Source organism: Acartia tonsa, chromosome 5, assembly GCF_053477335.1.
Source record: "Acartia tonsa isolate MP-2025a chromosome 5, ASM5347733v1, whole genome shotgun sequence".
In the NCBI taxonomy this organism is placed as follows: domain Eukaryota; kingdom Metazoa; phylum Arthropoda; class Copepoda; order Calanoida; family Acartiidae; genus Acartia; species Acartia tonsa.
This window is the reverse complement of record NC_137264.1, coordinates 23,376,598-23,401,766: the sequence shown is the minus strand read 5'-3', so window position 1 is coordinate 23,401,766 and position 25,169 is coordinate 23,376,598. Positions and strand designations below refer to the sequence as shown.

Genomic DNA, 25,169 nt, shown 5'->3' with positions numbered 1-25,169 from the left:
CTGTAAGATTATCTCAAACCGTTTGGGCGTGACGGCCTAAAAACCGCAAAAAATGGCCTAAAAGTTGACCAGCCTGTCATTTCATCAAAGAAATCCATCAAAAAATCACAATTTGAAATTTTAATTAATTAATAACTTTTTTCTCAAAAGAGATAATGACACAAGACTTTCACTTGGTGAAAATTCAGCATTGTGGGCTGCCTAGACTTTATATTTGGTGACCCTGGGGTGACAGGTTCAGTGCCCCCCACACCCACGAAGTGGGCATACTTTTGAAAATCACGTTTTTTCATTTTTTCCCCTTAAAGGAGGGGAAGGAGTCGTTTTAGAGACTTCAAGCATCTCATTGATGTTGAACAACTTTTTGAGGCGGACATTTCTTTATTTATGTTTCATTCGCCTCCGGCTGACCGTTTAGCCGTTATTCGCCGCCGAAGGCGTGATTTTTGGCGATTTTTGCCATTTCCGAGATTTTAATGGACATTTAGGAGGGGAAAGAGTTGTCCAATCAAGTTGATGATGAAGTACATTTTTGTAGGCAATTACATTGGCTAAATTTCATGTGAAGTAAAATTTTTTGTACCTCCAACCGGTTTTGCTCCAGCTGAATCGATTTACAGATACCCCCTAAAAACCGGAAAAAACCGTTTTTTTTATAAAATTCACGGCCGGTTTTGGCCGGATCCGGCTCAAATTTTGCATGGAGTCATCCTTTGATATTCCCAACAGTTGATACTTGACTTGGCAAGATCCCAGAAAAGTGTGGTATATCTACCCCCCCCCCCCCACCCCACCCAACTTATTTTGAAATAAAATGAAAATAATAGGAGTGGATCCTCTTTTTCCTATGCCTAACTCTTAACTCCTAATTGCGGTGTTTAAAACCCTGTGTGGCTACCCAGTGCAGAACCCAACGTAACCTTCCATATCCGTTTATTTTCAATTTATTTTAACAAAACAGAGAGGGGTTCTTTGTTGCATTATGCACTTCTAGGGAAATGCTAACTATGAAAACTTACCTATAAGAGATGTAAAAGGGAGACAAGATAGAAATTCTGAATATCTAGGTTGCGCATTTAGAAATATTATACAAAGCTAAAATTATGTACAACATCCTAAAAACGGGAACTTAAATCTCAATAGAAGAAAAATTTATGACCGATACAGCTGTTTGTCGCTGTAATAACATAGGTACGTTTTGTAAAATAAAAATGAAATGTAACAAATTGAATCAATGAATAATATGCTTAAATTTAGACATGATTAGAATGATATATTAAAAAAGGTAGCGAGATAGATTTGTGGTTATTCCAGTTAATTTGTAGGACGAATAAAATGTACGAATATAACTGTACTGTACTTTATCCCAAATACCTTTATTTTGGCTGTTCTCTTGTTGTTGCGGGGCTGCAGGACTCCCCCCTGAGGAGTCGTGGTAACCAATATCATTGGAAGACATTATGGCATTTCCTACTCTGAAATTATTTCATTCTTGTTTAGGCATTATTTATTTTTTAGTTCATAACAGTTTCTGAATGTATAATAATTTGTTTAATTAATATCAACTGGGTTGAAACCGGTTTTTAAACATGCTGAAAACACATGTTTTGTAAGTTTTATAGCAATCAGCATTGACTACAATTGTGATGGTATATTTTTTTGTTTGTACAAAAATATATAGGTATTACAGTACAATACTTTTAAATTTGTCACTTAAATAAGAGCATCTGCGAAAAGAAACCATGAAAATCACTTGGTTTATGTTCTTATACCAGAATTCTAAACAAAATCAATAATGTAGATAAGTATATAAGATGCAAAATTTATATTAATATAATAAATAACACTAGGTATAGTTTTCTCTTATTGATCTTTCATGTAAGGGTTCTTGTACTTCTCCCATCTGTCCCTAAAAGCAAAAACAAGGATTACAACTTGCATTAGTAGCGATGAACAAAAAATTCATGGAATAGACAATTGGATAAGAACAAGGTGAAAATCACAAAACCTTAAAAAAATAACTTTTGAAGCCTTGTCGACTGACGAAGTGACTGGCAGACAAAGAGTAGCTTCACATCAAAAAAATAATAGTCTTTAAAAAGAAAAGATGTTTATCCTCTTTTATTAAATAATGTTATCCATTAAAATCTCGCTAATCAGTATTGAGTTCATCTATCTAGGAAAAACTCGTGTACCTAATGGTTTTAGGTTTTTTGATTTCTAAAATTAAGCTATTTCTGACTAAAATGTTTACTATTTTGAAAATTCGTTGATAATAAAACAAATAAAATATAGCTGCTTGACTCTGTAAGAGCCTAAAAAAACAGACCCTAGTTATAGAACAGCTGTGCTACGACTGCAAACTGCTAGACTTACCTCTTCTGGTCATCAGATTCTCCCGGCATAATTTCAAACTCTTCATATTTGGGATAAGGCGTCTTCTCGTGGTCCTAATACAATAACAAAATTGAGGATAGAAAAAATGTAGATTTATCACATAATTATTAATGAAATATTTATGTACACTTTTAGTAATAGGTATATTTATAAAGAGAATCCTTATATATCCATATTATTAAAGTGAAGTGCACATTGCTATTGAAATGGAATAGAAGAATAGAAGATTAATACCAGTTTTTTTAGCCTCGAGGTGCCGAAGGCACTGGCAAAAAAATGGTTTAAATCTTATCATTGTACATTTTTATATTCGTAGAAAGCTGGATATAATACGATACGAGACATAGTTTTTTCGTATGGATGAGAACCGGTTCCTATCCACCGGATTCGAATGAATACGAGAAAAAATAATATTACAGTTCCCATTTTGGTAAAACTACTGTAGAAATATTTATATTTGAGGATTTTCTAACCTGTGGTTTTGGAGGGCCAGCATCCAGACCCTGAGCCTTTAACTCTTCTATTCTGGCCATTTCTAGCTTAGCTGCGTTCACCTTCTTCATCTCAGCTATTGCAAGACTCTAAAAATATTAGGTATTAGGGATGGGAATCCGTCGAATTTTTGGGCCGGATTCGGATTCCGGATTCTGAAGGAATCCGTCAAAAAAAGTGACGGATTCTTGCGGATTCCAGATTCTTATTTTTGGCGGATTCCGGATTCGGATTCCGGATTCTAGCAGTATTTTAAAAGGCCGTCCGTCACAGAGGGATAGCTTTTTTCATTAATTTAACACTATGTTACTTGGTTGAAGCCTTGATTTGTTTAAAGTGTTAAAGTGTTAAACATTTACATCACATTAGTAATTATTAAAATTTGTTATGTACAAAAAAATTTAAGAGGGAGTTTTAAGAAAAAACTCAAGACGGTAATTTTAGCCTACCAATTTAGAATCCGGAATCCGCTATAAAAAACGGATTCCGGATCCGGATTCGGATTCCAAAATAGGCCGAAAATTGGGCGGATTCCGGATTCCGGATCCGGATTCCCATCACTATTAGGTATATTATGGAGGGAAATTTTCATTGAAAAGTCTGTATCTCAAATCACATTTCAAATTTCAAAGAATGATCCGAGTAGATTCAATAATAAAAAAAAATTGGGGAATTTAAATTAATAGGTAATTTTTATTTAATTCTAGAGAATAAACTTCTAGCTAGATGTCTCTAGGAGCATTACTCTTAGGTAGCCCTTCCCTAAAACAGGTATAAGCCTACCCAGGTCCAATGAGAACCTTTACTATAAAAAGAACCAGACAGTCATCCTCTTACTTATATATAATAATGTATAGAATAGGCATGGAATGGGGCACTCACCTTTAAGACCTCGTCATCTGTTGGAGGTTCTGTCCTCCTGAACCTGAGCCATGACTCCCATTCTGCTGGAAGGTTGGAGTCAAAGCCGGCCCACAGGTCCTTGTCTATAATTTCTGCTCTTTCTGTTTCTGCTGTGTTGTACCATCTAAATGAGATTAAAAGGTTAAATACTTGTATTGATATTATTTCAAAATCAAAGAACATTCCTACAAAAAATTCAATTATTTATTTCAATTGGAAATTTTTTGACTTATAAAAATTGAAAAAAATCCTAAGAGGATAACGCCGATTTTTTTTCTCATAAGGCGAAGCCCCAAGATGTTAGGAGCGAAGCCACTAGCATAATATATTGTACCTAGTAGGCCTTCTTTTACCAAGTTGAGGCTGTGCAGGAAGTTCATAATATGTATTTCCATAAGGGTCACGTCCAACTATTTCCCCGATTTTTTCTCTCTAAATAAAAAAAGATTAAAAAACATTTCTAAGAAATAAATTTTTTTATACCTAGGTACATAATAAGAACAATGTAACTTTTAGCGAATTTTAAAGACATTACCTATTAATGAACAAAAATATTCCTTACATCCCCCCCCCCCCGGCCCCTTTTCTGTTTCCTTCTAGTGTCCCAAGAGGCATCAAGCGGCGAAGCCGCTAAAAGAAAATAATGTATCAAAATTCAAAGCTCTAATATTACTCACCTTTGCAATTTTAAATGATTCCCTAAAATGCTTGAAAACATACTGGATCATGCCCCTCGACTTTGGGCCACTACCAGACATTTTTAATTTTAATTTTAACCTTCTGAAACATGATGTCATTTGATAACAAACAGGTTGACAAAACAAAAATAATGAGTTACAATAAGTACAACTAATATAGGTAAGGATATATCACAGAAAGAAATATAAAAAAAATCAGCTGCATAGAATATTTTTTTTACAAAACAAGTTTAAGAAGTATCTAGGTAATAAAGAAATATTTTTTTTAATATTAAACAAAAATCTTCAAAATCAGTTTGTTAAAAATCTACAAAAAATACCTAATGTTTTTTAAAACAAGAAAAAATATTTATTCTATGAAAAAAAAACTAAACACATACCTACTGGAAGCGTTTTATTTTAAGTTCATTACTCTATATTTTTAAAGAATAATGTACTAGCTAGGCAAAGTCACTTTTAGCAGGGCATAGAGGTCGCCAATTTTACAGACAACAACCAAAATATTTTTGTAAAATTGAAAAAGCCTTTTCACTCCTAGCCTCCAAAGTTTTTTTTTCTGGAAAATACCCGAAACATTTTGGTTACTTTTAAGAAACTTCCCTACAAAAATGTATGGCCACAAATATGGGAAGTCTTTGGCTCACAAAAATAACCTTTCCAAGATTCAAGATTTTCAACATTCAACAAATTGTACCTACTTTAAATTAAAATAGTACACCCAATGTATAAATACATTTTCTAATTCTATGGCTTTCAAACTTTCAGGGAATTCAATTAAAATCTTGGTTAGTTGGTGTTTAATCTTTTTCACCAACAAGTTTTCAGGAATGATCTTGGACAAAGTAGCCCCGGACAAAGTAGCCTCCGGACAAAGTAGCCTCAGGACATTTACTTAAAGGGCGAATATAGGTTGGATATGATATGAGCTTATATGAAAGGTGCCATTACATACTTTTAGAATATCTATGCCAAATTTTAAAATTCAAAAAAATCCTTTAGTAGAATTTTCAATTTTCTGGTTTGCTTCAACATATAAGAAATGAGATTGCCAACAAAATCGTTTATTTTAGCCCTTTACAAGACCTTTTTTTGACTATTTTTCTTATGTTCATTTACTTAATACATTTGCATGCATCTTTTAAGATCATAAAAATATTAATTCGGTTAATTTTATATGTAAATAATCAAATAACAAAAAATCGTCAAGAGGTGTGACGTCATAGACACGTCACACATTCCACCGCGTAAAAACTTGGATAAATATTCATTACTAAACGTATTTTTAATGCAATTATTTACCCCTGTGCGTATATGTCAGCTGATTTCAATAACAAACCAACCATAGCGACTCTCTGTAACGTAGTATTTCATAACAACTGGTTGCGGCAGGATATTCAACAGTTATTTTGAAAATTATTTATTCTTTATTATTGTATATTGTATTGTAAATATACTGCTGTTATGCTTTCATTATTTCGTTTGGAATAGTAGCTTTGTTTTTATTAACTTCATATTTCTATTTACCTCATTTTGAAGTTGCAATTAATTTTACGGGTATTGTGGTGTAAGGAGCTTTACCACTTCAACATCCCCTTTTTCTTATTTGATTAACCTCTCCCTGTCTAATTTATCTAATTTCTTGCTACTCCTCTTAACCCCCCCCCCCCCCCCCCCAATACCTTAGATATTTGTATCGTCGTTCTTGCACTTTTGATAATTTTGTTCTAATCTTATGCTTATACTTTTTAAATCAAAGCTTTTTTATAATTAGGGTCAGTCCGTCCGTCCATACGTCCGTACGTCCGTTACAGACAGATGGCTCTTTTCGTTAATTTAGGCATGTTAAAATTGTCATATCAATTTCAAACTTTACATGGAGATTCCTATAGTATTAAGGTACGATTTAGAAAGCATAGCAACTCTATACGCATTACCAGAATGTCCGTACGTCCATTTTATACATGTAGATTTTTTTTACTTTTTTAACAACAAATTTTTATGTGATCTAATCATCCGATTGATCTGATTTTTGGTATATTGATTCCTGGGACAACAAAGTATAATGTTATAAGCAAAGCAACTCTATAATCAAGTCCTAAAATGTAAGTATGTCCATAATCATTCACCTCTATCAAGCAGTTTTTCAACAAATTTACTTACAATTTTGCTTCGAATCTAATACATTTATATTTATTGATTATTTAGTTCTGACACTATACAGGTGTAAATGTCCGTTTGTCCTACCGTTTCAGTGCTTCTCTTTTATGGATGTTGTCATCCTTGTTTCAGTATATTTTCCCAACTTAATATTTTTTCTAGCATTTTCATCCTCTTGTCAGTAAAACACCCACTGCTCGATTTTGGTTTAAAATGAACGACAAATGCTGTGCACGCCACTGAAAAGATGTTTACTTTAAGTATTATTCAGATATTGAAGTTGGCTTAGACCTCAAGTGTTTAAAACTTAATTAAAGAATATTTTTTTTAATTTCAGGTGAAAATGTTTCAAGTTGTTGAAGTCTAAAAAACCTTAAAAATAAAGTTCAACAATTTACATATAAATACAGGTAATAATAAGGGAGGATTTTTTTAAGTAGCGAAGCTACTCTAAAATTCACTATGTTCGTCTGAGACGTAATGGGGTAAATTTGATTTTCTCGGCTGCTAATGAAGATATACAGCTATTCCTATGTATGACAAAGGCACATCTAGTCATTTTTTTGCCTTTCTGTCTATTGGTCATGAATTATAAGGTTTTTTAAAGGTCTTGTGACAGCTGAAATTTTCAGTGAATATTTATGACATGCAATTATAGTCTTTTCACAGACATAAACCTTATTTTTTAAAGATTTCATGATATTCTTTTGATTTTAATATATACTGTCCCTTTTTTTCTTGCTATGGCATAATTTTGGTGAACTTATTTTGTTATTAGTTGAAATCTTTTAATATGTTTGTCCTTCTCTACTTATGGATGTTTTCATACTTGTTTATTTTACTATTTCATTTAAAGATTTAGTTTCCATATTACAATACGTGCTTAACTTTTAAGTTTCACCGGTTGAAAATATACCCTGGAAACAGTTTATTGTAATAAAAAAATAATTTTTTTTAAAGGTTACATGTCGATGCTGATGTATTTAAATACCACCTTTGCAAATTACCAAGAATATTAACTTGGAATAATATAATCTCAGGTATACTTCTTACTTTTAATAAGAGATGAATAAATGTCTCTGACTTTGACTGGCAGGATACCAATAACTAGCAAAACTGTGTAAATACACAAAAGGATTATGTTATAGGACATATTTGAATTTTAGGACTTGATTGAAGAGATGCTTTGCTTTAAATATAGTACCTTTTTGTTCTAGCAATCATTGCTCTAAAATTAAACTAGGAATTTTTGTTATCAATATTAGATTTGCTATGTTTTAGAAAAGTTTAAAATCAATAGCACAATGTTAACCATCCTAAAAAAATAGCTAGGTGTTACGTCCGAATGTACAATCAGATCATGAGTATAGTAAAGCCTCACTATAGAAAAACGTTACTTTCACTTCAATTTATGGAAGAAGGAAAAAAATATTTTTGCTTGTAATTTCAAGAATTAGAGATAATTTTGAAAATTAATTGGTGCTAATTTGACTCTTTAGTATGTGTGGGAGAGGTTGGACATATAGGAAGGTGAATCCACCCCTCTGACAATAAACTAACACCACCATGTTGCCTGTATTATACTTCACTCAATTTTGGTTTAAGGCGGGTATCAAGCCCTTTAAAAAAAAACGTGCATTTTTTTATTATGAAGAATTTTATATTTTTCAGGAATACCATGAAGACAGACTATTTCTTGCAACTGTGTCACTGAAAGTTGAACTATAATTGGTAAAGAAGTTTACGAGATCCTAGCAGACAAACATACAGACACAGATCCTGTTACTTTTGTATAAAGATAAAAATAGTAAAATTAGGGTAGAAATTCTCACTCCACAGGTTTTTTTTAAAAACAAAGCTTTTCTATAATTAGGGTCGGTCTGTCCGTCCGTGACGGATAGCTTTTTCGTTAATTTAGGCAAGTTATAATTGTCCTATCGATTTAAAATTTTGTATGGTTGATCCCTTTAGCAGTTAGGTAGAATTTAAAAAGCGTAGCAACTCTTTAATCGTTACCAGAATGTCCATAAGTCCATTTTCAACATTTTTTCACTTTTTTAACAAAAAAATTTTATTTGACCTAATTAGTAATTATCCAATTGATCTGACTATTGGTTTACTGATTCCTTGGACAATAAAGTACAATATTATAAGCGAAGCAACTCTATAATCAAGTTCTTAAAATGTAAGTTTGTCCTCAAACATTATCCTGCATCAAGCAATTTTTCAACAAAGGGGGGGAGGGAATGTGGTGACTCGTCACACGACATACCAGCAATTTTATTTTGGGTGCTAAGTTCCCTTAGTTTTAGAGATATTTGGGTAAAATCTTTTTGGTTGTGTCACTTATTACCCCAAGTTATGGTATCTTTAAAAAAAAACGGCGGTCTGACCACCACTCCTGCCTTTCGCCGCCATTTTCCGCCACCACCCAAAAATTTTTTTTATTGCATTTCACGCCAAATTAGGCAATTTGGAATCAATGTTATTTTTTTGGCGGTGGATAACGGCGGGATACCAAAACTTGGGGTAATTAGTGACACAACCAAAACAATTTTACCCAATTCTCTAAACTAAGGGAGTAGCACCCAAAATAAAATTGCTGGTTTGTCGTGTGATGAGTCACCCCCCCCCCCCCTTTACTTATAATTTTGCTTCGACTCTTATCCATTTATATTCTAATTATTCAGTACTGACTCTCTACATGAGTCAATGACCTTTTGTACTACGGTTTCAGAGCTTAGCTTTTATGGATGTTGTCATCCTTGTTCTTTCTATATTGAGAATTTTGCCACCACCCAACAACAGATTGCTGGGTTCTAGAATAAATATTCTCCGCAAAATTTTTGTTTCCTTCAAAAATGATTTATGGTGATTGACAAACCTGACCCTCCCCTTCTTTAAATGTGATGAATATGCATCTAGGGGCGAAGCAATTTGCCTTTAACATTGTTATACTTTTATAATATTTTTGTCAAATTAAAACTTTAGTACACATGATATTTGTTATTGTTATGTTATGGTATTAAATTAACTAATAAATGCTAAACATTTTAAAACTTTTGTAGTTGGTGTGTCTTATTTTACTTAAAGGGGGAAGGTGTTCTTCGTAATAGCGTAGCTACTCTAAAATTTGAAATGTCAGTCTGTCCATATGAAAGTTTTTTTAGAAAACGTGATTTTCGGCTCCTGCTTAAAGATAGATTGCTGAAAATTCTCATTCCTGTTAACATTCCCATCATAAAGGAACATAACTAACTAATGCATCCATTACGGTCGGACTGCTTTTTCATTTGTTGTGTCTCCCACCTGATACAGTACAGCAGTGAGAACTATTTTAACATCTTTAATTCGATATTCAAACCTATCACCTTATTAAAAATTATCATTTTTGATATCTTAAATAAGGGGGGGGGGGGGAAGTTTTGACACATTTGCGTAAACCTGGCACTTAGGCTTTATCTTTGAACTGAGAGGATAGGTTATTAGTGATAAAATCATTCTTATATGATGAATTTCACGAAGTTTTAAGATTTTTTGGATAGGCCTCCAGGTTCCGGAGCTCTAGACCTCCAGGTGGTCTCTGTACAGGTAAAAAAGAAAAAAAAAATTTTTTTTTAAGTTACAGGTCAACTTATAAAACAAAATATGCATCTTTTTTAATATTATTCACATATTAGAAGAAAAAAGATGCATATTTTGTTTTATAAGTTGATTTGTATCTTAAAAATTTTTTTTTTTTTCATTTTTACCTGTACAGAGACCACCTGGAGGCCTGGAGCTCCAAAAAATCTTAAAACTTTGTGAAATTCATCATATAAGAATGATTTTAACATTAATACTCTATCCTCTCAGTCCAAAGATAAAGCCTAGGTGCCAGGTTTACGCAAATGTGTCAAAACTCCCCCCCCCCCCCCCCTTGAACATGCTTGTTCATATCAATCAACCGAAAAATTTACATTTTTCTCCTTAAATTGGCCATGGGTGTTTGTTATGCTTGATTTCGCCAAAGATTGTTGTGAAAGAAAACGAATATAAGGGAAGGGAGAGTTTCAGAGGTAAAACTTAATCCTTATAATAAAGTAACAGGATGTTTGTATGTTATTAGATGTTTGTACCAAAGGTTCTCGCTAACCGCTGAACCGATCGGGTTCTCCTTAACAGGGTAGATTCTCATACTTCCGGGGAAGATTTATAACTATTTTCGGGGAGGGTACCACCACCCTTTCTAGAGAAATTAAATTTTTTTTTAAAAAGAGAGTTCAACGAAAAATAAACGTGAAACGCAAAATAGCCATATTTTAAATATAAAAAAAAACATTTAAAGTGCTGCTAGTTTTAGATAAAGCACCACTTTTTCTTTACATGTTTGTTTCTCATTCCTATACATGCACCTACAGGTCTACACAATAATAAAGCCTCTCAATTTAAATATCTGAAACTATAAAAAGAAATAAAGAATAAAGCTTATATTAAAGGGGTAGTTCCATGAAGTGCAATGAAGTGTGAAACATTGTGAAAATCAATGCTTAGAGTATTTAATAAAAGATTACTTAAGAACATCAATCACACTAATTAAATGCAAAGCTACTCCATATTACTTTTACTGATTTTCATTTTTTTTGTCCATATGTCTGTCCAAGATTTTCAATAATAAAGCTTTTCTCTTTTAGAATGTGAATCTCATTTGTGTACAGTCCCCTTTTCTATCAAAGGAATTTGTTACAGATTGACCAACCGGCTTAAAATAGATGAGCCTCAATTAGGAAAAAAATATTAATGTTATGTTGCTTGAAAATGATAAATACGTTATATACCTAAAAACTACATTTTATTATTAATTGTGAGACCAACTTTACTTGGTCATGTGTTAAAATTGGTTTCACCCAAGAATCTCTGTAAATTTAAATCAGACCTTTTGGTTATTACAAACAGACCCTCTTTTTTACTAATTAGGGAAGGTGGTCAAGACATAATTTAAGGGAAAGGAACACTTTTTATCTAGTGTGGTTGTTTCTCATCCCAATAAATTCTGGACTGGTTTTTAGAATAATGATCAAGGTATAATGCTGTAAACAAAGTTTCTGTATAATCAAAACACGCAACTGTTGCGTAACATGTGTTGCATTCGCTTGTTGTCAGGAAGGTGATAGGTTTGAATCTCAGCCGGACACCATGTCATAACTAAAGACGTAAAAATGGTTCCTACTGCTGCTATGTCAGGTGTGCAACATAAATAGTTAGAGAATGGGGAATGTCTTGCCCAAAACAGGCGCAACTCATTACCATGCACTAAATACTTCTCAAAGGTCGTGCAATCAAAGGGTTGTTTGGCCTAATCATGCACTTCAGTAGCAAGATTTGGTTCAGAGATACTGGTTTCTGTCTAATATCAGTGAAACTAAAAGAAAAGGTGGACTTTCATACCATTAGTAATAGAGTAGACACATATAAATAGAGCAAGCTTAGTATTATATTATTATTTTATTGCAAATACATATTTATAATTGTTTAATGCAGATTGAATATGATGTTGTATGAAGAGACTAGAGATGGCAAGGATTGGCTAACGTAACGTCACAGCTTGTCTTCGCAACATCTCAATCTAAACAAAATAAATGTAATGGAATTGGTGCAGTTCACGGTAAAATAGTCCTGGGATCGATTATATCAACAGAAAAATATTTATATATTATTTTCAAAGATACTCGCTGATTCTTAAAGGCCTTAAATAACTAATAACTATGGGCGGGCCTTTGGAACAATGCATTGAAAATGCAAAAGATTTTATGTTTTTTTCTTTATATTACTATCCACGGAAAGCTGTCTTTTAACCCTACAAAAGTCGGACCTCTTACCCCTGTTTGGTTAAGAATTTTGGACCGGATTCGGATTCTTGTAAGAATCTGTCCAAAAATAGAACAGATTCCCCGCGGATTCCGGATTCTTATTTTTTGACGGTTTCCAGATTCCAGATTCTAGCAATATTTTAATAGTTATTTCTTTCAGCGTATTATAAACGGCTTTCCGCTGATATAGAATGCACCTCGGGGCTAAAAAAAAACTTGTTTTAATCTTATAATTGTACATTTTTATATTCGTAGAAAGCTGGATATAATACGATGCTAGACATAGTTTTTTCGTATGGATGAGAACCAGTTCCTATCCACCGGATTCGAATGAATACGAGAAAAGACTTTAAAAAAAATAAATTAAGGGATTAAATTATACCGGGTACTGGGTAGAATCTAAAGCTGCGTTTTTTCATTGTCTCATCCACTGTACATACCTTGACAAGGATGACATGGATCCATGGTAACCATTCTTCTCAATTTCCAGCACCTTCATGGCGAGCTTCAGCACAGACTTGTCTTTCCAATGAACCTCCAACTCTTACATCATTACAATCTTCCTGATAATAAGGGTGATTAGGTCCATAAGAAGCGCAGCAATAATAAGGATGAAATTTTATAGCAGATGTACAGTAGTCATAGAAAATAAAGACATTTTAAAAATTTTGGTATTCCCCCTCCCCCACCCACTCCACCCCGAGAACGATAATTTAAAAAAAAATAGGTTAGGTTATAGGGTAGGAGGCTACATAAAATAGTTTTTAATCTTTAATAATTGTACCTTTTAAAATTCGTACCAAGCTATTTATAATACGATGCTATAAACAACTATTATCCCATCTTATTATAAACAGCTTTCTGCGGATATACAAATGAAAAATCATTTGGTTAAAACAAGTTACGTCAGCCCAGAGGGGCCAATGATCTTTATTTTAATATTCGTGGAAAGTTTTTTGGATGATATCGTTTCGAAGCCATACTGGAAATTATATAAATTAGCGAAGCACAAAATTATAAAATTACTACAGAAGTTTAACTCTCATCCCCCGAATTTAAAATTAAAAATGGTTGGTAATGCCCCCCCCCCCCCACCTATTTTTTATATTTTTGCTTATAAATAAAAACCGCTAAAAATCGCACGTACCTTTGTCCTTTGTAGTTTTTTCTTAATTTTTCCTTACAGTTGTCGCACTAAATATTTTGCTAGCACTTACGTAAACAATAAAATTCTAATTCGGCTTTCAGAGTCAGACACATATAAACACAAACACACACATCATACATTTTGCGTTGAACTTGGAAGGAAAGGAATTCATTGATTTAAAAATGTAAATAAAAAACATATGTTAATTGTTTTTGTCTGCTGAAAATTAACAATGACGTAATTCTTTAAAATGCGTATTTGAAGACATTAAATCTTAATTTTCTCCTGTCAAGACTTTTTTTTAAAAATCAGTATTATTTTTGAATATTCTTGTTGGGGAATATTGTCTAGAAAGAAATTGAACACAACCCATCGCCAAATCCTTTTGTCTTTATTGGGACGAGAATTAAACAATAGTATTTAGATACAACATTCGCAGCATCCTGGTGTGATGCAATGGTGTTTGGATTTCTTAGGGAACCACAATGGTTACGCGAAATGACGTGATTATATCCACGAATCGGCCCGGTTTTTGGCTATATACGGACTTATACAGTTAAATATGTCAATATCTTTAAGTTATTTGTAATCTATATAATTGCATGATTGAAATAAGCTCATATCATATCGAACCTATATTCGCCCTTTAAGAAAAGTAGTCTCCATTGTTAATAAAGGACATGGCCGCAGCACTCGGCCCCCTGGCCTGCCTAGCCGCGGGCGCTCGGCCCCCTAGCCTATAACCTAACCTAACCTATGTTAGCCTCAGGACATTTATTTAAGAAAAATATCTTCAACTGTTAATGCATAGGTGGTTTAGAATTTCGTGGATTTTACAAACAGTGCAGTGGTTGGTAGATTTTTACAAGTTTTAATATTGTTTTTACAATTTTAAGGTTAGGTTAAAGGCTAGGGGGCCGTGCGCCCGCAGCTAGGCAGGCCAGGGGGTCACGCACTGAGCCCATGACCTTTTATTAACAGTGGAGGCTACTTTTCTTAGGAGGCTACTTTTTCCAAGGCTACTTTGTCCTGGAGGCTACTTTGTCCGGAGGCTGCTTTGTCCGAGGCTACTTTGTTTAAAAGGACTCTCCACAGAAAAATCAACTTTGGATTTTTGAAAATCTAACCTGAAATTATTATTCTCTGTTCAATTTTAGGCATTTTTTGTTTTTGTGGCATCGCGATCGAAGCCCTTTGAAATTTTTTACCTCCTTTAAGTGAATCCTCCCGCCATTTAATTTGTGCTGCTTTAGTGATTTTTAGCTTCTATTTTTGCCGCCGTTGCCGCATTCATCGCCCTTCTCCGCCGCTACTCCGCTATTCATCGCTTTTTAATACATGCTCCCCTCTCCCTTGTTCAGAAATTAAATGGAGGCTGGGGGTGTTGTGTATAGCCACGTACGCAATGTATAGCGGAGTAGCGGCGGAGAAGGGCGATGAATGCGGCAAAAGATGGTTATATTTGGCGGAGGCGAACACAAAATGGAGGCGGCAGGATTGTCCAGTCAAGGAAAAGGATAAATCGTAGAGCGGCCGGTTGCAATGGAGCAAATGTTCTTTAGCGGCAAACATATATTGAGTGGAGGAAAGTGTAGTATATATTGTTATAGCGGCAGTGCAAATAGGCGGCGGACAAAATTTTCAAAGGGCTTCGATCGCGATGCCACAAAAACAAAAAATGCCTAAAATTGAACAGAGAATAATAGTTTCAGGTTAGATTTTCAAAAATCCAAAGTTGATTTTTCTGTGGAGAGTCCTTTTAAGATCCTTCAGAAGGAGTAATTCATTCATACTTGTAAACAAATTTCTCGACTATAGTCTCATCTCTTATGATCCATGATGTAACCAAACATTCCTATCTTTTATAAGAAGCCTATCTAAGGCAATAAAGAATAGGTATTATCACCAAAATTTCTAATTTAGTAGTGAAATCCCAAAAAAACAATAAAAAACAATGTTTAATAATATAATAATTTTAGTTGTGATGTACAGCAATATGCAGAAAGTTATCAGGATAAGAAAGGTGTTCTGAAAGCCACTGCACCGGAGTTTCTGGCCCGGGTTCGATTCCCTGCAAAAATGTAAAAATATTTGAGTATATTTAATTCATTTGACTTCAAGAATTAAAATAATTTCAAGTTTAAGTAATATGTCAAACTCTTGAACTTAAATTGTGTTATTTTTATCAGGACAATTTTTATCGTAGTATATATTATATATCATCATTTTATCGTCCATTGTCCTATTCATATTAAAGACTTTTAAATGGATAAGACTATTTATTCTATTTCACCTGTATAATGAGCTTAGAAGATGGATAAAGATCAGTCAGATCTCCAAAGGTTACAGCAACATCATTATCACTAAAAAAATAAACAGATCATGGAAAAAATTAGAGGGTTTCATCATATTTTCACTGTAGTTTTGTCCTATTTCTAGCCCCCAGTGGGTGCTCTCACCCCGCGGGGCCTATTTCTAATCCTTGCGGAGCAATTATTAACATTTACCTATCCTAAAATAAACTATCAAAAGCTGTTTAGAAAATACGAAAAAACCCGCTATTTCGTTTTCTTTCTATGATCCAAATAAACAAAAACAAGCTATCATAAATATTAGAATGATCAAGTAGTTCATCAAGGATGATAAAATCCGTAAAAAGCGTTGCACAGAAATAAAGTATCTTCTGCAATAAATATAGGTTTCTGTCCTAAATTACAGCTCAGAAAATTCCAGTTTCGTTATAGAAACATTTCCTACATAGCATTAACGACGGACACAATGCATGGTAAACAGAACTGGATTTTTGTAGGTAAAATACAATTCTTTTTTTAAAAATTCAATAAAGTTATGGAGTAAAATATCTCACCTAACTGGTTTAATTAACTTTTGTTGGACCGAGTTACTGTCAGATAAATGAAACCTAAATTAAAGAAAAACATTTATTATTGCGGATAAAATAAAAATAACATTAGTCAAGCTGTAGGCAAGATCTTTAAGGACATGCAAGCTTAATTTTTAATAAAATCCTGACATCATTTAATTTACCCCATAGATTACCTAGATTACCTCGTACGGGCGGGATTGCAGTACCGGACCTTATCGACTTGATGTACTGTCCAGGTCCTGGTCCAGCAATCCAGGAGAACTAAGGATGACTAACGCACCCTTCTCTGTCCAAACACCCAAGGATATTAGGCTAAGTAACATCCATCAGACAACCAACTCTCTGTGATGCACGATCTTTGTCTGAGAAGTCCCAACTGTGCATGGTAACGAGTTGCGCCTGTTTTGGGCCAAGGCATTCCCCCTACTCTAACTATTTATGTCGCGCATCTGACATAGCAGCAGTAGGAACCACTTTTAACGTCTTTAGTTATGACGCGGTGTCGGCCCGAGATTCGAACCTATCACCTTCCCGACGACGAGCGGATGCGCTACGTGTTGAGCCACGGTCGCGGGTTACCCCATAGATACTTTTTATAGCATTTCTCAAATCTTTCTTTTCATTTTACTTAGGTAACTTTTAAAAATAAATCTACAAAATGAAGTTCTAAGGGCATAATAATCAGGTATCTAAAGAGATAAGACAATGTGTGATAAATTGATGTACATCCCCAATGAGTATACACAAAATTACACCTTCTGTAGATTAAAATTAGTGATTGAAACGTTTAAACACTCCATTTAATGAATCAACCAATAAAAATTTACTATAGTCCCCAAAGTTGTTAAGCCAACGAATAAAAAAAACAATAATATAAAACTTTGAGGACTAGTTTAATACTAATAAACAGCCCATAGTCCCCTCTCTCTCTGATAATAATAAAATATAATTACCTAATTGGAATATATTTGAAGAAATCAGATTGTGGTGTCTCCATAAGTTTTCTATTTATAGCCCAAAATTGGTCAAACTTGTCGTTCTGAAGACCTACAAAAATTATGGTTTCATTTGAAATAACATGCTCTGTATGTGATATCATCTTATATTAAAGTAATTGCAGCATAACAGTAATGTGAATGAGATCCATGGTGTTTTAGGTTAGTTCCATCAAGTTCCACGTTCCATTTGGTCATACATCAAAAGACATAATTAGATACTTTATTTTATAAAGATTTCGTGATTTTTCGTTTATTTTTTCTATTTCGTTCTTATGAAAACAGAACATATGCTCTTAAACTTATTTTGTTCATTTTTTATCCATGTTCATGTGCTTAGCTGCAATGTTTTTATCAGTCTTCTAATGGTTTTTGCCCTCTCCCTAAAATGCAGAGCCCCCTGACCCTAGGGGCGCAGCATCTGGTTAATTACATAGTATGAAAAAGTGTACCGCACCTGACCAAAGTTGGACGTGATCCTTTTTCTGCATAGATGACATTACTCTATCCGCGTGCTTCAGTTGGTCAGCCTCCTGTAATACATACAATCAATAATCTAAGTTTGAGTGCTTGCAGTTTTTTGAATTTTAATCGCCTAACCTGATCTAAAGCAATAAACAAAATATCGAAAAATTATCAAAATAAAAGATTTACCTTTAAACAAGACATGAAATAGGACTCAATCTGTTCTCTAAATAGTAACAACGTAAGAAGGTAAGGAGAGGCCGGGGAGGGGGGGGGGGGGGGGGGAATCGACCTCCAATCTCCATTTTAGATTTGCCTCCTTACTCAAATTTTTTTATAAACCTTTCCTTGACCTATAACAAGCTTCGCTGTATAAAATCTTAAGCTACATACAGATCAGGCATAGATAGAAAGACACACATCCTGTTAGTTTTTCGAAAGAATTATTATTTTATGCATTAAATTGTTATTCCTTGAGTTTCAATGTTAAGGGGAACCAAAGACAGGCACAAAGAATGACAGACAGACATCCAATACTTTTATATGAAATTTTTTTTTATTTTAGTGCATTACACATTTTATGTTGTTATTCCTTGAGCTGGCTGGTACAATATCCTGGTCTGGAAAGTCAGAGAAATGGACAGTCAACTTCCAGGGCAGGTCTTGCTCGTTGTCTAGTGGCACACCCTACCAATTAGAGATGTTGTTAGTAGCGCAGCTACTCTATAACTAGGGTGTGTCTATACATCCGTCCATGTGAATTTCCATCACAAAGTAAAAGAAATTTAACTTTAATTTAATGTACCTAAAGATTGAGTTATCTGATACCTAATGTTAATATAGTTATTAGGAAAAGAAAAATTCGAAGCTTCCCTAAAAATTTTATACTTATCCTTTTAGTTTGCATTAATTTTTAGTAACACACAAATAAAATAAAAAATTAAACACAAAAAGTTTTAGATACTTAAAGATTTTGGTCAAAGAAATGTTTATTTTATGATTTTTACTTAAACTTACTTCGTTATACCTTTAGGTAATATATAAACTTATGAAAATAAAACAAAATAAAGCAGTTTTTACCTTTAATTTATCAAATAGTGCTCCTATTGGATGGTGCCATTTCAAAGGTGTGCCTGTACAAAAAAAATGTTGATAAAAGTTCAGGGAAAGATCGGTAAATTGTAAAATTACACTGGCACCCAAAGTTTTATTAGGTACCAAGTAATCGTATTTGTTGTTTACAAAACTTAAGGTACTATAATTGAATTTTGATTCCTATAAGTTCAAATTCTAAAGAAGGGGTAATTTATTTATCACTATTTGGATTGTATATTAATTTATAATCTGCTAGCGGATTCGCCATTAGCCTCTAGGGGCTTTGCCCCAAGACGTGATCAAGAAAAAAAGTTTAGGTGAAATTCGTAAAAATAAAAAAGAACTAGGTACCTAAAGAAATCTTCTACAAAAAAAGGACCAAGGAAATCTTCTACAAAAAAAGTAAAAAAAAATGGGAGGGATTTTTTTGGGGGGTGGGTTGGGGGTGTCCCACCCCCAAGAAAATAGCCTAAAACCACCACAGGAACAGTAGGTATATTCCCTGAAGAGTAGAATCCGATCGGTTCTGTGGTTTCTCCCATTCTTACCCACTTCCCTTTCAGTTACCCCAAAAAAACAAGTTTTACTCCAACTTTACTTAAACAAAATATTTAATTTTCGGCAATTTCAAATGGAATTAATTGGCTGAATAACAGCCTCTGGGTTATACCTTTATAGTCTATCCATAACTTGCTGGCAGCTCGTGATTTAGATTTGTTTTGAAAGTGTTTGACAAGCTTCTCTGTCGTCAGGGGTAAATAGGACATTCGGGGTAACATGAGGTAACAGGGGGGTATATTCTCATCCTAGATGAAATACATATCTTTAATAAAAACCTAGGTAGTTGAATTTGATTATAACAAAAAAAACCAAAAGCCTTTAAGAAGGATGGGTGTATTCTTTTTCTCAAAAGATTATCCTTCCTCAAAAAGTAATAACCCTAAGACCCGTAATACGCTTTACGGTGAAAGAAAACCATATCGGTCCAGCGATTGCTGTGAAACGTCTCTATAGACAGACATCCTGTTAATTTTATACAAAGATTAATATCACCAATGGCAATAAACACGATTGAAGCTATTAAAAAATCACCTCTTCTTTGTCATTTTCAGCTAGTATAAATTCTGCTGGAATTCTACCCTCCCAAACCTCACGCAGTATCTCTCTGTCTTCATCTTAATATGACCAGCATCCATTATTTTGTACTAAGAATTACCAGCAATCTTAAGGGAAAAGACAAAGACCGATAAATTGTTCTAGACTTCCAGTTACAATAAACCAAACGACACCATCTTATGTAGATTAAAATTATTGGTGGAACAGTTTAGAAGCTAAAGGTTTGTACCAACAGCAACCAATCATGAATTAATAAAAATACACTAAGCTTTGAAGTCAACGAATGAAGGATCTTGTTTAAAAAACTTTGGGGTACCAGTATAATTAACAGTCCAATGATGTTATAAAACAAGGACTTATGGTTTATCTTATCTTACGTATTTTTTTTTATCTACCTATCAATTCACTTATCCAAAGCAATGTAATAAATCATTTAGTAATCAGTTCATATTTATCATTTACAGTTAAGTTTATTTATTCTAGCCACAGAAAACTTTCATAAAAAAGCATAGGTAAGCTATTTAGTATTTAAGATTATTTTTATTCGATTTGTTTCATGACTCGTACTTTTCTTGATTATAGGTAAAATGTGAAAGCATTTATAATCTTGTTCACTATTAATGGATTCTACCTTTCATTGTGATAGTATCTGAAAGTATTTTAATAAATTAACCTTTCCTCAGTCAATTATTCTATTCATCAATATAGAAACATAATAATAATAGTAGGACTAATAAACATAAAAATAAAAGTTAAATAATATGATTACACAATAAACAAGAATTGTCTAGGTAGCTTTTTTCATATTATTTAACTATATAAAAAAATGTATTATAATAATTACAAGGGCCACTTCCACTGGTTCTCAGGTGCCTTTTCAGCCAGAGGCTCCCAGGCCCTCCATTCTAGGATGCTCCTGGTAACGTAGAAAACTATAGATTATTTGCAAGGTGAAAATCTCGACTTTCATTACAGCATATTATGTGCCTAGAGTAGTAAAACTTATTTGTATATCTAAAGCTAAGGTAGGATTTCAATAACTACTAAACTTATTGAGTTTCCCACTTTTGTGAAGTTTCTCATAGGTCAAGGGATGGTTTTATGACATTTTCTTTTCCACCATACCCTAGTTGCTAGAGCGCAGAGGCGCATCCACTATTAAGATAAAAAGTACAGTATAAATTCATATCTTAAATGCCAATTTTAATCAGATAACAGCGAATGGAGCTTGTTTTATTAAAAAAAAATTAAATGACTTCTTTTAGTTGTATCTCTCATTCCTATTAATGAGAAAATAGAACATCAATGTCAAGAAAATAGAACATCAATGTCAAGAAAACAGTAACAGCTGTTGGTAATATTCTATAGTTGTCTATGCCTAGCAAGGATGAGTTCATTCTCAGCCTGGATGATAACTTCCTCAATCTGTCCAAATAATATTACTTACAAATTGTCTTAGAGATAAAAAAAATGAATGAAGAATTTTGTATTTACACAGCCAAATGAGGTTTAACCAACTAGCAAAATTGGGTTTGGATATTTCAAGTGTATGAAAGAGTCAGGATCAACTGTTTGGAGGGTATTTTTTTCGTGAGAACATTTTATTTTTTAGTTACGGTGCTATTATATTGTTAGGTATTTAATTAGTTTTCTGATAGGTAACCCCCCCCCCCCTCAAAAAAAAAGAATAGGTATTTCATTTTAAATGGTAAAATAGTTGATTTTTAAAAAAAAAACACCATCAATGCCAGTAAATAAAACAATCTTAAATCTAGAAAGTTGAGAAACCCATACAAAGCTTTTATTTAGTAAGTAACCATTCCTGGCCCATGCCAATCTTCTTCTCTGCCTCTCCAATATCAACACTGTTCTTGATAATACCAGCTCTGGTGTTAATCAGGGTTTCTGTCTCCTTTCTGTAGGTGTATTCGTTGGGCATCTGAGCGATTTCAGTTCATATTTTATTTACTTTGGTGGCAAAGCTACTATACAATACTTAAGATAAAGGTAAAGCCTACTGTACAAACTGTACCATAAACCTTGTAGAACGTTAGCATAAGCGTGCAGAAGGGGGATGTAATAACACCCTTGAATTAAAATTGTGTAATCATACCTTCTACTTTTTTCCACCCCTCAAGAAATACGCTCCTATGGCATAACCCTGTGCACGCCAATCACTGTGCACGTTTTGTAATTCTAAACTAACTTTAGAGAATAATCGATTTTTTAGTTTTTAAGAAAATAAAGGGATTTTAAAATAAAAACAAAATTTTAAGTCTTGTCCTACTAAAAAATACTCAAATATTTTGAACGTTCATATTATCTTGATCGATTCAATTCAATGTTTTTAATTTTTTAATTGATAAATAAGAACTTTCCTTAGCGAGAGCTCTCAGAGTTTTGCTGTAGAGAACACCAAGTGTATGGGTTGGGTTCTGAAAAAGATAAAAAATAAGCTTTCACTCAAATTACCTTAGTAACTGAAATCCCAGGTAAAGTTAGGTAACATTGGGTATCTACTGCTTAGACCCAAGAGGGGGTATGCAAAGAAAAAACTACTAACGTTAAATATATATAAAAAATAAGGTGTTGGGGGGGGGGGGGGGGGGACTTAATAACTTATTGGCTGAAACAAACTTAAACACAAACTCTATTCTCCGATAAGACTGGACATGTATAGATTTGAAATTCCTTTTACTGAATAAATCACATCATTTCTCTATATCTTTACTAATTTAATTTCTTTCCACTACAGATGGAAAAATGGCTATTTTTAGGACGATTCTTTGATAATAATTTTCATAACACTAACCTTTGCAACCTTCATTCCAGTGAGACCGGTAAAAGCTTTACCTACAGCCATACCTGCACCTGCCATTTTAGGTCTGAAATTTTTATGGTATTAAGATTAACAACTCAATGCAAGGGATGTCATTTTTGCGGGTTTTCGATAGTTTTATAGTCAAGGTATTAAGAGAAAATTATTTCATCAATAATTATATTGATTTTTAAATTGAAAGTTTTATAGATTCATTAAAAATATCTTAAAAAGATAGTGGATTGAATTTGAATTTTTAAAAAGTAAGTGTCCTGTTTTTACTAGAGACAAGGTAGAAAATTTGCTAACTAGAATTATATACCAATAATAAACCATTAGAGATTCAAAATTTCAGTTTAATACTTTCTTCATTCGTCCTGTTTTGCTAACAATTGAAAAACATATTATATAAATATTAGGGTAGGTTAATTACTACAAATAAAAATACAATAAAAAGTAAAATATTGGCACATCAAAATTTTAACATAACAAAATTTAGAAAAATTAAGAGTAACAAAAATAAGTTATAGATGTAAACGGAAACATAAATATGCACATTGCACAAAGGTAAACTTTTGTAAATCTACTAATTTTTGGTTTTGAGCAAAATAAATTTTAATTACTAAGGCCTGAGCTCGTGCTGTCATAACTCATCCTTCAGCTGGGAAGATGGCGAGCCCTAAATAGTTTAAAACATACATTAGGTACATATAATCAAGGATAAGATAATGAAGGATAAATTTTATAAATCCCAACAAAATTACCCATCACTCTTGAAGTAATGGTTCTAAGAGCTAGTTTTAACAAACAAATACATAAGTATCAATTCTGAGCTTATTGTAGTTGCTCTTCAAAACCTACTGCTTTATAAGTCTCAAAAAAATAATTGAAGATAATGTATGCAATAAATACCTGAATGCCAAGAAATATAACATAGAGGGTGACTATTCCCACAATGAACCAACACAACATCAAACTTGGCTCCTAAAAAGAGACAAATAATTAAATATTAACAAAAAAGGATGATAGATTTAAGAGTGTCAAAAAATTAATGTAAGAGAATAAATTTAGTTACAATACCTTCATGGTTCCTTGGTAAGGTTCTGTTTGCTTTTCTCTATAATACCTTTAATAAAATCATTATAAGATACCTAGATAAAAACCAATAAAATAATGCATATTCAAATAAAGAAATAATGAAGTAAATTTGTCTAAAAGAGGAGTATTTTTTACGACAGAGACTCAATACAAAAAATTCTGCAATAACTTACGAACAAAAATGGTCTAAATATATGGACCCAAAATAAAAACCTTTTAAAACAGAGATGAAGAAAATTTTTGCAGAAAAAAGTTTATTTATGATGTAAATAAATAGAATTTGTTTACCTTTCTAATTCTTCATCAATTTCATCGTCATTCAGACTCTCAAAACTTCGCATAATCTATTCATATTCAACAGTTTATTTTTTAAAAGTATTTTTTAAAATTAAATTATTAATTAATATTGCATGTAGTTATTAATTTATTATCTACTAATGGCTCCTCCCCTCGAGGATATAAAATACGAAGCAGGCCAATCGAACTTTTTGGCAGTAAAATTGGAATAAGAATAGGAATTTAATTGTAATTTATATATCTACCTCTTTTTCGTCCAAAGGTCCCTCCATTTTCATTTGTCTTTTTTCCACTTTTTACATAAATAAAAGAATCATTCTGCAATCAAAAACAAAACTATAACAAATTCTATATAATTCGATTAATGTCATACAAAAGATATTAAAATAGTTTAAAAATTACGTCTCCTAAACTTCTACTAAGACCAAAATGTCATATTGCATAAGCAGAAAATAACATTGAAGCGCAATGGATCCATTAATGCCGCTGAACTTTATAAATCATAAACAAAACTCTTGGTGAGGCCTAAAAAATGTGGAAAATATTTTTTGTGCTTTGAAAGTAGCCTATAAAAATGACAACCAATGACGAAAATACTAAGATTTTAAATAAACAATTTAAATTCTGTTGTAAAAATATTGTTTTTTTTAATATTTTTTTTATATTGAATTAGGTATCCTTTAATCGTAAACATTTTAACATTCTTAATTAAGCGTTAAACATATTTCCAAATTTATAAACTGAATGCAATCATTATT

At 32.9% G+C, this 25,169-nt stretch overlaps 4 protein-coding genes and 2 long non-coding RNA genes across 9 annotated transcripts in view; 1 reads left to right on the top strand and 5 right to left on the bottom strand.

Moving 5' to 3' along the window:
* Madm (MLF1-adaptor molecule) overlaps nucleotides 1–1,495 on the bottom strand; it is a 30,913-nt gene extending 29,418 nt beyond the window's left edge. For both annotated transcript variants that reach the window (XM_080160920.1, XM_080160921.1), the window contains exon 1: nucleotides 1,375–1,495. In XM_080160920.1, coding sequence (XP_080017046.1) covers nucleotides 1,375–1,459 — 85 coding nt within the window. In that variant the 5' untranslated portion in view covers nucleotides 1,460–1,495. The remainder of the gene's footprint in view (nucleotides 1–1,374) is intronic.
* LOC145319080 (uncharacterized) lies at nucleotides 1,475–4,598 on the bottom strand. Its single transcript, XM_080160924.1, has 6 exons — nucleotides 4,470–4,598; nucleotides 4,127–4,224; nucleotides 3,772–3,916; nucleotides 2,871–2,978; nucleotides 2,377–2,450; nucleotides 1,475–1,909 (listed from the first exon to the last, which is right to left on the bottom strand). The coding sequence occupies exons 1-6, from the start codon at nucleotides 4,587–4,589 to the stop codon at nucleotides 1,864–1,866; spliced, it is 591 nt and encodes a 196-aa protein (XP_080017050.1). The 5' UTR covers nucleotides 4,590–4,598; the 3' UTR covers nucleotides 1,475–1,863.
* Atg5 (autophagy protein 5) lies at nucleotides 4,571–20,847 on the bottom strand. Of its 3 annotated transcripts, none has more exons than XR_013879670.1 (12): nucleotides 20,830–20,847; nucleotides 20,175–20,257; nucleotides 19,753–19,888; nucleotides 19,068–19,120; nucleotides 18,582–18,674; nucleotides 18,177–18,215; nucleotides 17,980–18,055; nucleotides 17,481–17,574; nucleotides 16,510–16,563; nucleotides 15,937–16,006; nucleotides 15,550–15,714; nucleotides 4,571–4,731 (listed from the first exon to the last, which is right to left on the bottom strand). XR_013879670.1 is itself a non-coding variant. In XM_080160922.1 (11 exons), the coding sequence occupies exons 1-11, from the start codon at nucleotides 20,834–20,836 to the stop codon at nucleotides 15,619–15,621; spliced, it is 801 nt and encodes a 266-aa protein (XP_080017048.1). In that variant the 5' UTR covers nucleotides 20,837–20,847; the 3' UTR covers nucleotides 15,425–15,618. The 3 variants fall into 3 exon arrangements, 1 of the variants encoding a protein (XP_080017048.1); XR_013879671.1 differs by having other exon boundaries at nucleotides 4,731–4,943; XM_080160922.1 differs by lacking the exon at nucleotides 4,571–4,731 and having other exon boundaries at nucleotides 15,425–15,714.
* On the top strand, nucleotides 6,974–8,840 carry LOC145319083 (uncharacterized). The gene is made up of 3 exons (XR_013879673.1): nucleotides 6,974–7,057; nucleotides 7,608–7,687; nucleotides 8,319–8,840. It is a non-coding gene; the product is annotated as an uncharacterized LOC145319083 (long non-coding RNA).
* ND-13B (NADH dehydrogenase (ubiquinone) subunit ND-13B) lies at nucleotides 20,847–23,082 on the bottom strand. Its single transcript, XM_080160925.1, has 5 exons — nucleotides 23,011–23,082; nucleotides 22,579–22,633; nucleotides 22,024–22,139; nucleotides 21,577–21,626; nucleotides 20,847–21,114 (listed from the first exon to the last, which is right to left on the bottom strand). Exons 1-5 carry the CDS (start codon nucleotides 23,074–23,076, stop codon nucleotides 21,039–21,041), a joined length of 363 nt encoding a protein of 120 aa, XP_080017051.1. The 5' UTR covers nucleotides 23,077–23,082; the 3' UTR covers nucleotides 20,847–21,038.
* LOC145319082 (uncharacterized) lies at nucleotides 23,083–24,865 on the bottom strand. Its single transcript, XR_013879672.1, has 5 exons — nucleotides 24,657–24,865; nucleotides 24,403–24,458; nucleotides 24,097–24,142; nucleotides 23,929–24,000; nucleotides 23,083–23,695 (listed from the first exon to the last, which is right to left on the bottom strand). It is a non-coding gene; the product is annotated as an uncharacterized LOC145319082 (long non-coding RNA).
* Nucleotides 24,866–25,169: the final 304 nt, after the last annotated feature.